The sequence below is a fragment of the Schistocerca cancellata genome, chromosome 6 (genome assembly GCF_023864275.1).
Source record: "Schistocerca cancellata isolate TAMUIC-IGC-003103 chromosome 6, iqSchCanc2.1, whole genome shotgun sequence".
In the NCBI taxonomy this organism is placed as follows: domain Eukaryota; kingdom Metazoa; phylum Arthropoda; class Insecta; order Orthoptera; family Acrididae; genus Schistocerca; species Schistocerca cancellata.
Genome location: NC_064631.1, coordinates 349,054,569 through 349,066,878, shown reverse-complemented (window position 1 = coordinate 349,066,878; position 12,310 = coordinate 349,054,569). Strand labels below are relative to the sequence as shown.

The following is a 12,310-nucleotide window of genomic DNA, read 5'->3' as shown; positions in this document are numbered from 1 at the left end:
AAATAAACTATTTTTACATTGAAATAACTTAAAATAGAGCTAATATGGCTAAGAATTTCTTAACCAGAGAAGCTATAAAAGGATTTTTTATCATCCACAACAAACAGTCTAAATGTTATCATACAAACTGTAATTATAACATAGGCCGTTAAAATTAAAATGTTGAGAAAGATAGCACACAAAAAAATTTTACTTACTGTGAGTACACAATATACTGGGAAGAATATATGATTACATTTGTAGGAGATTTTGGGGTAAATATGATGCAATATTTACTACATCGAGTTGTCACTGCTGGCAGAACACTGCCTATAGTCTGTCTGGAAAAAAAGTAAAACACAGTTTGGATGATGGGTAAAAGTGCAACAATCCATGCAACTTTTAACTCTGTGCCAGAGTTAATCAATTATAGTGGCTGGTAAGCGGTGGCCTGCATATCTCTCAGCAACCTGTGACCAGACATTCTGGACTGAGAGATCTGGAATAGGTGTTGCCCAGGACAACAGCTGAGCAACCCCCGTTTCAAGGTAGGTCATGGCAGCACGCACAATGTAAGGTCTGGCATTATCTTGTTAAAAGATACCATCATTGAGACCTCAAAGATAAGGCACACACTCTGGCTTTATCATTTCAAAAATGTAATAGCTAATGCTGTCTGAATCATAAGTGATCATGTTGTGTACTCAGTGGCATCCTATTACATCACATCATGTGTTGGACCCATATGATGATGACTAATGCATTGTGGCAAGTCATTCTACTCTGAACATCAGCAAAGTGATACCTGCAGTTTGGTGACCTGCAATTTGATGCTGTATGTTGAACTCTGATTACTCTGGAAAATGACTTGTTGCTACTCCTGTGTCCAGTGTCATTGTTAGGTGAACCATCTTTGGCAAGCTTCTCTCAGTTGCCATGTGGAAGGAAGGCACAACAGAGATTGCTGTGCAAACAGTCCTTAATGCTCCAGCAGTTGTAGCACAGACCATGTGGATACTTTTCTTGCTGCAAACAAACTCTTATCACGACTCAAGATATGTGACAAGACTGCACAGTCCTGTACTTCTGAATGAAAAATCTTACCCTTTTATTAACAACAGAGGAAAAGGTAGATTACAACTTACTGTAAAGATAACACATTAAGTTGCAGACAGGCCCAATTAAAGGACACTTACACATAAGCTTTTGGCCGCAGCTTTGGTTGGAAAAAGAGAAACGGATACACAGACAATTCTTTCACACAACCAAGCACACCTCACACATACGTGACTGCCAACTCCGGCATCTCAAGCCAGAAAACAACTATCATGTGGGATGGAAGCAGCAATCTGGAGGGGACGGGACAGGGGGAGGGATAGCAGTTTATGGGTGGGGGAAGAGAGAAGTACCGTCTGGTGGAATCTGCACGTACTAGAATGCCAACAGGCGCAGTATCGGGCATCTGTGGGCAACGAGGTGGGGAAAACACAGCAAACGAGGAAAGGAGTGCAGAAAGATGGGCGGGTGCATTGGCAGAGGGTGGGAGACAAGAATGGGGAGGTGATGATAAAACAGATGTGGGAGGAAACTGTTAGGTGGAGGGTGTTGGGAGAGAATGCTAGATTGAGGCTGGGATAATTACAGGAGTGGAGAATGTGTTGTGAGGATAACTCCCATCTGCGCAGTTCAGAAAAGCTGGTGGTGGAGAGGAGAATCCAAAGAACTCCTGCAATTAGCCTAGCCTCAACCTATGGTAACATACCATCCCCACACCCTCCAACTAACAGTTTCTGCCCCTCTGTCCTGTCATCTCCTTCCATTCAAGTCTTCTATCTCCTTGTTTGCCACCCTCTGCCGACGCATCTTCCCATCTTTCCCCACTCCTCTCCTTTTTTGCAATGTTTTTCCCACGTCCCTGCTCCACAACCTCCTGATGCTGCACCTGTTGGCATTCTAGTCCCTCCAAACTCCACAAGACAGCACTTCCCTCTTCCCCCACCAATACACTGCTATCCCTTCCCCTTTCCCATCCCATCCAGACTGCTGCTACCATCCTACGTGATAAATGCATTCTGGCCTGAGCTGCTGGAGTTGGCAGTCATATGTGCATGAGGTGTGCTTGCTTGTGTCAATGAATGCTGTGCGTTTTCTTTTCCCGATGAAGGTTGTGGCTGAAACCTTATGTGTAGTCTTTAAACTGTGTCTGTCTGCAACTTAGTGTGTCATCTTTATGGTAAGTAGCAATCTTATCTTTTGCTACATTGTTGATATTCCTACTTGGAGTTTCCATTATTTGATATTATCCTCTTCTTACCTACTTCTTGCAATGAGGTGGGTCTGTTGAGCTGCTGTATGTCATAGAGTATCCCCTCCCGTACCCACTGATTCCATACTTGCATGACAGTCATGGGATCTCAACCAAGGGGAACAGTAGTATTGCAGAATGATGAAGTGCAGTCTCAATAGGACATGATACTGCCATTGTCAAATTCGCACAAATGCTGGCAAACATTTCTGGTTCTTACATGAGGCATAACACAGTCTTTTCACAAATAACTTAAAGTCAAATGAAGTTTCTGAATGAGAAATATGCTGTGAGATCTTACATCATATACATAATGCAGATGGCATTACTCCTACCTACTTCTTACAGTTGCACTGAAATGCTAAGCATTAGCATATGCAAGCAAATGTAGTATACTTCAAGGCAAGTTGATGTTTGTTGCATGTCATTTCATGGTGTTTTAATTTTAATAGTCAGCAGAGAAGACAAATTTTTTTTTTTTTTACACACCCTGTGCATCAACAATTGGACCAACTCAATAAGAAATTTGCAAACCCAGAAATACATGATGAACAGTCTTTAAAGGTTCTGAATGATTAAAATGTTTTTAAGTATCATTCAACTATTCCATCATTGCTATCATATGACTGGTTATCATTAATTCTATAACATGTCACTTATAACAAAAGAAAGTCTTAAATTAGCCATTTAAAATTCCATTAATACCAAAATTTCTTTTAAAACTGAGCCTGTATAGTTGTTTATAAGGTGCACTTCATGAAGTTAAAAGCACTGACAGTCAGCATTGTCTTCATATTGAAGTGGGGATTTTTAAATGTTTAGTTGTAATGAACTAGTTGAAAATAAGAAAATTATGTTAAATACCTCTGCATTATAAAACTTTGTTTTTACATCCAAAGGTTTGAATACTTCAAATTTAAAAAACTTGCGAAATGATAAATGATTCTTCATGGGTGAATTGTAGCTCACTTCACAAAGTAGTCTGCAAAGAAATGATACAAGTTCATGAGCAGGAACATAAAGAAGACAAATGGTTCATACATTTCAAATAATTATCAGTTAAAATGCTTTATATGAATCAATATTTTAGCACAGCAATCAACTGACGTTAATTATTACTGAGAATCAATGGCAATCCTTGAAAGGAGATATGAAACTCTCATTTTAGCAAATAATTGTGAAGCAGGTAAGAGAGAACGGAACATAGCTGTCAAAATTAGTGAGTGTCTCAGCACTGTCAGGCATGTGAAAAATCAGGTAAAGTTAGGAAATTCTGAGCTAAATGGATAGGTTTGCTTATGTAGACTTTGGCTTCCCTTAGCAGAGTCACAATGTCACAGCAAAACATCACATCTGCAACATGTAATTTCCATATATATTTGAGAAATTGACATTTGAGATCATGACAGGTCGCATCTGGATCTGGTCACATAATTTAGTTATTGAAAAACTGTCTTTCTATGAAGCTCGCCAGGAAGTTAGGGTATAACAATATATAATCAAATTCTACTTCACTGACACACATCATACAATCTAATCTCTCATTGCAAGTTTAAACAATGTGTAATTATTTCTTGTGGAAAGGCATCCACTGTTTCATTTCTCATAATGTATGGAACAGTACAAGCTGCAGAACAACAACTGCATAATTTTTTTGTGATACCTGTTTATGATTTTGGTGTGCTGGAGGAGGAATCAGTGACTTTAATAAACTGATTTGGAGATTCTTCTGAGACCGTCATCAAAATCATTCATCAAATCAATGAATTCAGATGTAAAGAGACAGAAACATACACATATTTCACTAACAAAGACAGCAGATGATTGGGCCAAGCAAGACCCATTGTCAATAGAAGTATGTATCAATATCAAGAATGATTGAAACTAATGGCCATTGCATTCACTAGCATATTCAGTGCAATCTAAGAGCATGTTGAATAGTTGTTGCTAAGCTCTAACATTACATTCTTCATGCCAAGAAGACTGATGGTGGTGGTGGTGGTGGTGGTGGTGGTGGTGGTGGGGGGGGGGCAATGAGATTTTGTCAAGTGAAGCATGTCCTTGAATAATGCCGTATGGCACATTTTGTAGAACTGCATGTAACAGTGTTATATACGGCAGTTTGCATTACCTGTTGTAACAGTTGACCCATTTATCATCCAAGGGTGGCACTTAACAACAAGGAGACTCTTGCAGTTTTTGCACCTCTGCACAAATAATGCTGTGTATTACTAGAATGGTGAGTGAAACAAGGTGATGCAAAATGTGCCATACGGCATTATTCATACACATGCTTCAATTATTAATAGAAAGTTGAATGCTTGGATTTCTGTCATCAGAATCATTACAGCATTAAAAATGATACATTAAAATCACTATTTACCTGTCAAGCTGACGACTATGGTTTTACCAGTTTGTCCAAAAGACAAACTACCAGCTGTGTTTCTGGACCTTATAAATAACACCATCAACAAAAGCTAAGAAAGTAAAGAAAGCATACCATAGATGAAGGGCAGCAGGCATATTCCATATCCGTAGATTTCAGAAAAGCATTTGACACAATTCCCCATTCCAAACTGTTAATGAAGCTCCGAGCATACAGAATATGTTTTCAGATATGTCAGTGGCTAGAAGACTTCTTAAGTAATATAAACTAGTATGTTATCCTGAATGGCTAGCATTCATCAAAGACATGGGTATTGTCAAGAGTGTCCCAGGGAAGTGTGATAGGACTTATCCTGTTCTTTATGTACATAATTGATTTAAGGGATATGGTGAGCAGCAATCAGCAATTATTTGCTGATGACATGGTAGTGTACGGGAAAGTGTCATTACCATGTGACTGCAAGAGCATCCAGAATGACTTTGAATTTCTATTTGGTGTGATGAATCACAGCTAGCTGTAAATAGAGAAAAATATAAATTAATGCAGATCAGTAAGAAAAACAATCCTGTAATGTTTGAATGTAGTTTGGTGTGGTGCTGCTTGACACAATCACCTCAATTAAATATCTAGGCATAATGGAACAAGCACGTGAGGGTAGTAACAAGGAAGACAAATGCTCAGCTTCAGTTTATTGGGAGGATTCTCGGAAAGTGTAGCTCATTTATACAGGATACCTTGTAGAACACAAGTGTGACCTCTTCTTCAGTAGTGCTTGAGTGTTTGGGATCCCAACAGGTCAGATTAAAGGATGACATTGAAGCAGTTCAGAGGCTTGCTGCTGGGTGTGTTACCAGTAAGTTAGTCAACACACAAGTATTACAGAAATGGTCTCTGAACTCAAATGGGAATCCCTGGAGGGAGTATGATATTATTTTCACGATAAGAGAAATTAGGGCTCATACAGAAGTGTATAGAAAGTCATTTTTCCCCTCACTCCATTTGAGAGTGGAACTGGAAAGGGAATAACTAATAGTGATACAAGGTATTCTTTGCCATGCACTGTGTGATAGCTTGTAGAGTATGTATGTACATATATTACAGATGGGTCCCTTTCATCCTGGGGTGTGAGTGACCTGTATTTCCTTTTTAACCTATTTTGAACCTATTGCCTCCCCAGTGAAGTAACTAATAGTTCTGCAAACTAAGATAATGTCAGCACTTTCATGTGTGTCCACCAGCAATACTAAACACTTTGCCATCTGAAGTACTGACCATCAATTCTGTCTCAAATTTATTTTCATGGCAGCACATTCCTTTAATATAATTAAATTCATTCTCTTTCCCTTCTTACATCTGATTCATGTTTACTCACTTTGGTACTTTAATTTGCAATCTACTACTATTTGCCATTTGTCTATTTTATTATTTTGACGATTTCTTAAATTATTTTTGCAACTATTATTCAGCTTCACCCTTCCACCTACTATTTCTTACTTGCATACTCCAACACTACCATTAGGTCTAAACACTGAAGTTTATATCATTATCCTTTCTCACTGTTTTGTTCATAAATTGTAGAGAACTGCGAGTTGGTTTGAAACAAAAACCAAAAATTTTCTGAAAAAAAAAAAAAAAATTACTTTCTCAGAAACTTAAATTTTAACAGAGAGAGAGGATTACTTATTGTGAAAAAGTATGACATTATTTACATACTTAAATTTTGTATTTTCAGAAAAACCTGGTGAAAGTAATGTAGCTGTACAGCTCAAAAAAAGAAATTCTAAATCACCCCACAACACAAACATTACTAAGTGCAAGCTGTCATTTTAATGGTGTACCATGTTTCACAAGAAATACTACAAATTCACCATCTCTACATAAAAATAATCCAACATGTAACTGAATCTTACAAAATCAAATTAAATAGCAATCTCACTTAGTAGACATAAATTTACTGTGTTGTTAAATGGTTTCAAATGGTATAATATCAGTGAAGTTCATTTCAGTAAAGTACAGATTATCTGGAACAATACTTACATATGTGTACCAACCTCCTTTACTTCATGATGAATCACATCATCAACAGTCTCTTGCGGATGAAGCTCTTTAGCGACAGCTTCTGAGTGGCCACCCGATAGAGGTATACGTTGGGAGTTTGTCTGCAGGTCCACCTATTGCAAAACATACAAGGACTACTAGTTATGGAAACTGTACCATAAAATTTCTCATGTACAAATTCAATAACAAAACAGAGAAGAAACACACACACACACACACACACACACACACACACACACACACGTGACACACACACACACACACACACACACACACACACACACGTGTGTGTGTGTGTGTGTGTGTGTGTGTGTGTGTGTGTGTGTGTGTTTTCACTTCTCCAGCTGCTGGGGCAGGTTTGTCTTCATCTGAAAGCTCAATACTTATAGCAGTCTTTTTCACTGTGCCTGTCTATGATTCAATACCTAATCTATGTGGTGAGTAGGAATCTGTCCTTTCCATATTGTTGTTATTCCATCCTGGACTATCTATTGTTTCATACTTAATTAGCGAGATAACAAGTTTTAAACAAATTACCAGTTCATTTATGAATTCATCCACCGAGCAAAAGCATTTCTGCAGTGGTGCTTCAATGTCGAGGAGGAGGAGGAGAAGGGGGGGGGGGGGGTGATTTTCAAGCACCAGTTGTGTAGGTTACCATGCGTGGGTGATGGAGAGAGAGGAGTCTGAGGTGAACAGTGAAATAAGGGAAGAGGGGATTGTCAGAAAGGGGGCAGAAAGAATGGACAGAGAGAATTGGAAGGGGACACATTCAGGCAGAGAGGGAGGAGGCAAGTTGTACGAGTAGTATCAACATACCTTGCAGGGGCTAAGAGTCAAAGCGCAGATGGGCACAGCTGAGAAGAGAGAAGAAGGATAGTGTGACACAGGGTGATGTGTTGGACAGAGGAAGGGGGGAGGATGAGATGGGCAGAGAGAGAGGGGAGCATGGCACGGACAGAGAGAAAGGGATGAGGGGGTGAGGGGGAGGGGGAGTTGCAGGAGGCAGGTGTAAAGAGGTACTGGGCAATTGGAAAAGTAAGAGGGCAAAGGCAGGTAGAGAGAAGGGGGAGGATATGGACAGAGTGGGGGGGGGGGGGGGGCGGCAGGTAGATGGAGGTGAGAGGATGAGGTGGACAGAGAGATGGGGTGGGGGGTGGGGTTAGGGTGGGAGGAGAGAAGAAGTGGAAACAGAGAGAGCAGAGGAGGCAATGTGTGTAATTTGTGTGTCTAACAGGTACATGAGCGAAGCTGTGGGGAAAATACTAGTTCCTTAGTTACATGTTAGGCAATGGTCTTGCTGCAGTGGATACACTGGTTCCCATCTGATCGCCGAAGTTAAGCACTGTTGGGCGTGGCGGGCACTTGGATGAGTGACCTTCGGGGCAGCCATGCACTGTTGCCATTTTTCGGGATGCACTCAACCTCGTGATGCCCATTAAGGAGTTACTCGACCAAATAGCAGCAGCTCCAGTCACTGAAAACCATCATAACGACCGGGAGAGTGGTGTGCTGACCACACGACCCTCCTATCTGCATGCTTAGCTGAGGACGACACGGGGGTCGGATGGTTCCGATCGGTCACTTGTGGCTTGAAGACAAAGTCCTTTTTTTAAATTACATGTTCCATGAGTCATTTTGCACAATGGATCATAATGATGTGAAACAAGTCATTTTGCATTCACATTGCAGATTAATTTGACCATACCGTTACATTCTGAACATTTATAAAGTTTATTTTTTTCCCCAAAAAAGAAAGAAGATATACGTATATGAGTTAGTAATTCCTACCTACCACCTTTCACAGATTACAGTAACATAAATTATTCTATGCTACAGAAGGAGTTGTCAAGGAGTTTGTTTTCAAATTTTAATTTTGTCAGATATTTTGTTCCATTGAGTAAGTGATCAAAAATTTTAGTTGCATCTCTTATTGTGATAAATACAACACTAATGTGGGGTAATGAATGTCATTTTTCCTTCTGGTATAGTAATTATGTTCATCATTGTTCCTGCGTTATTTACAATGAACTTCATGAGGGAATAAATATACTCTGAAGCAGTAATCAGAATCCCCAACTCATTAAACAGATGTCTACAAATAATTGTGAGTGTGCACCACATATTATTCTTACAGCACACTTTTGTGCAATGAAGACTTACTTTCTTAAAGATGAGTTACCCCAGAACATTATCCCATATGAGATTGTTGAATGAAAATATGCCAAATATGTCAACTGTTCCTTAGGGTAACAATTGTAATTTACAGTGTCAGGTACCATAGAGGGGTCACTGAAAATGCAAACTGGTGCTATTTTATTATTTAACACCTGTCTCTCCTCAAGATTTGCAACGATTCTTAGCACAAATATGGCTAACTACATTGTTTAAGGCATTCCAAAATTTGATTTTTCCTATTTAAATTCTCATCAATGTGGATCTCTAAGAATTTTGAAGTTTCCACCCTCTTCATTATTTTCTCACCATGTGCTACACCTATCATTGGTTTAGTACCTCTAAATGTGCAGAACTGAATATGTTGTGTCTTTTTAAAAATGAGGGCGAGACCATTCACAGAAAACCAGTCAATGATAGTTTTAAGAACTTTGTTAATAATTTCTTTTGTTTCTGTACATATGTTTGGATTGATTACAATACTAGCGTCATCTGCAAAAACAACTAATTCTGCTTGTTGTATACTAAGCTGGAAGATAATTTACATATAGGGGGAAAGTATTGGAGCTAAGATTGAACCTTAGGAATGCCATATGTGATTTCTTCGCAGTCAGAATTACGCCCCTGGACTATATGCTTGAATTATTAAGTACAACTTTCTGCATTCTTTTGTTTATATATGACATTCATTGGTTGACTGTACCATCAATTTATGTAGGACAATACTGTAATTTACAGTGTCAGGTACCATAGAGGGGTCACTGAAAATGCAAACTGGTGCTATTTTATTATTTAACACCTGTAAAATCTGGTGAGTGAACGTGTAAATGGCATCCTCAGTACAGCAACTTTTCTGAAACCCAAACTGTGATTAGCTGATGATATTACTGTTGCTAAGCTGAGATACTATCTAGAACACATCACCTTTTCTAAAATTTTGGAAAAGGATATGAAGGGTGAAACAGGCCGGTAGTTATTTAAATCCCCCTCATCACCTTTCTTAATGAGATGTTTATCATATCATCATATTTCGGTTTCTCTGAAAAAATGCCTTGAGCTAGTGATGGTTATTTAAGGTAAGACTGGGCTTAGTAATGGGAACAAATTTTTAGCACTCCTCTGGAAAAAACATCAAAACCAGATGAGATTTTATTTCTGAGAGAAAATATAATTTCCTTAATTTCAGAAGGAGAAGTTGGTGATATATTTGTATGATTGAATTATGTGAAAAGTACATTTTCAACATCATATTGTGATTTTGTTCTTGAACTGTTTGTCCCTATGCTTTCTACTATATTTAAGAAATGATTATTAAATGAGTTTGCTACCTGTGAGTCATTATTTATAGCCCTTCCATTCAGTTCAATAGTGACATTGTCTCGTTCTGTGGCTGGTTGTCCTGTCTCTCATTTCACTACATTCCATATAGACAAGTCTGTGGGCAGAAGTGCTGATTTCTGATAGTAAGTGCATGTTCCTTGATTTATTAATAACCTATCTTGGTAATTTTGAGTAGTAGTTGTAGTATGCATCTACTGTATGATCCCTACTTGTTCTTGCCAAGAGATTCATTTCCCTTTTCCTTGCAGGAGATACTTTATCCCACTAGTGATCCACAGTTTTTTATATGGCTGTTTAGAAACCTTTCTGTTTAGCTTATGCGGAAAGCTATTATCATAGAATGATATGAAATTATTATGTAACAGATTAAATTTTATGTTAGCATTTGGTTCATTACAAATTACATCTCATGTCCTCTCCTATAAACTGTTCTTAAAAACATTTGCCCTGAAGTCATTAATAATTCTGTTTCCATTGAGGAGCATCCATACTGTAAGGCACTGTTATTTATCATAACTAACCGTGCATCACGATCAGAGAGAGCATTTGTTACTGGGTAAACAGTTATTTTCTTGCTCTGAGCTTCATCAACAAAAACGTTATCAATTAGGGTCCTACTGTCTTTATCCATAGATGTTAGAAAGTGAATTACTCAGATTAAATTTCAGGATACAAACAAGGTTTCCATATCATTTTTCCTATCAGAATCCCTTAGAAAATCTACACTGAAGATACTGCATATCATCAATTACTTGCTGCTGTCTGACAGATAGCACAGCAAGGAATCTAGATTCCTCATAAATAGTTCAAAATTTCCCAATCAGGGACCTGTCAATCGTTACAATTACAAGTGAACTATTTTTCAGCATTAATTCACTAGCACACACTTCTATGTGCTAATCATTACAAAATCCCTGTCTCAATGTTTTTGAACTTTATTCTGCCTTAAGTACTAACAACTCCTCCTTTTCCCAGTTATTTCTGCATGAGACAGCTGCAATAGTGTAATCTTGTATATGTAACTTATCCAATCATGTGGTTATGTGGGGCTTAGACAGGCATAGGATGTTTATCTCTCCAGAACACACAAAATTCTCCAAACAGACAAGAAGCTCTTCTATCTTACTACTCACTCTTCTAATATTTTGAAATAAGGTTATCTTACTTTTCTGTGCATTATTAAACATTTTGTATTATATGAGGTTCATTCAAATGAAACCTTGGCAATGCATCTATGTTTGCCTTACATGTAAGGTGGCAACATGTAATTGGGCGTATGGTGGCGTCAACTATTGGTTTTGAGACTGACATGTGTGCACTGTTTGATTCTGCATAGCACCAGTGTGGTTTTACGCCAAGGAGAAGGTGACTCGATTTCTGGCAGCGGAAGGAGTTGGAGGCCGTGAAATGTATAGATGGATGAAGGCTGTGTACGGTGAGTACAGTCTGAGTCATTCAAGTGTTGTGAGATGGCACAAACAATTCCTTGAGGGTGCAAGTCACTGGAATACGATGCTCGTCCTGGAATGGCTCATCATGTCATCTCACTGGAAATGGTAGTGGAAGTGAATGCTTAAGTCTTGGACAACTGCAGAATCACCATGGACCAGATCCATCAGTTACAGGATATTAGCATGGTCACCACCCACACCATAATGCATCAACCCTTGAACTTTTGAAAAATCTGTGCACAGTGGGTTCCCCACTAAATGACTGCCAAACAGCGCAATACTCGAATGGCGCTGTCTTTGAGTCATCTGCAATGTCATCATCAGGAGGAATACGGCTATCTGTTGCTTATTGTCACAGGTGGCGAAACATGGTATCACCGTTTTGAACCGGAAAGCAAGCGTCAGAACAAGCAGTGGAAACATGCAACTTCACCACCTCCAACGAAACCAAAGGCCGTGCACACCAGTTCTGGTAAGGTCATGATGTCCTCTTTTGACCACAAGGGTCCACTGCTTGTCGAGTTCCTGGAACGGGAACCACCATCAATACCCAGCATTATCAAGCCACTTTACAGAACCTTAGATGAGCCATCAAGTCTAAACACCGAGGCATGT

At 38.9% G+C, this 12,310-nt stretch overlaps 1 protein-coding gene and 1 pseudogene across 1 annotated transcript in view; one reads left to right on the top strand and one right to left on the bottom strand.

Moving 5' to 3' along the window:
- Nucleotides 1-12,310, bottom strand: part of LOC126190715 (trafficking protein particle complex subunit 13) — a 226,094-nt gene that overhangs the window by 106,597 nt on the left and 107,187 nt on the right. The window contains exons 4-5 of the mRNA XM_049931188.1: nucleotides 6,708-6,841; nucleotides 3,149-3,266 (exon numbers count right to left, since the gene is read on the bottom strand). Of these exons, the coding sequence (XP_049787145.1) occupies nucleotides 3,149-3,266; nucleotides 6,708-6,841 (252 nt within the window). The remainder of the gene's footprint in view (nucleotides 1-3,148; nucleotides 3,267-6,707; nucleotides 6,842-12,310) is intronic.
- On the top strand, nucleotides 8,016-8,133 carry LOC126089971 (5S ribosomal RNA; annotated as a pseudogene).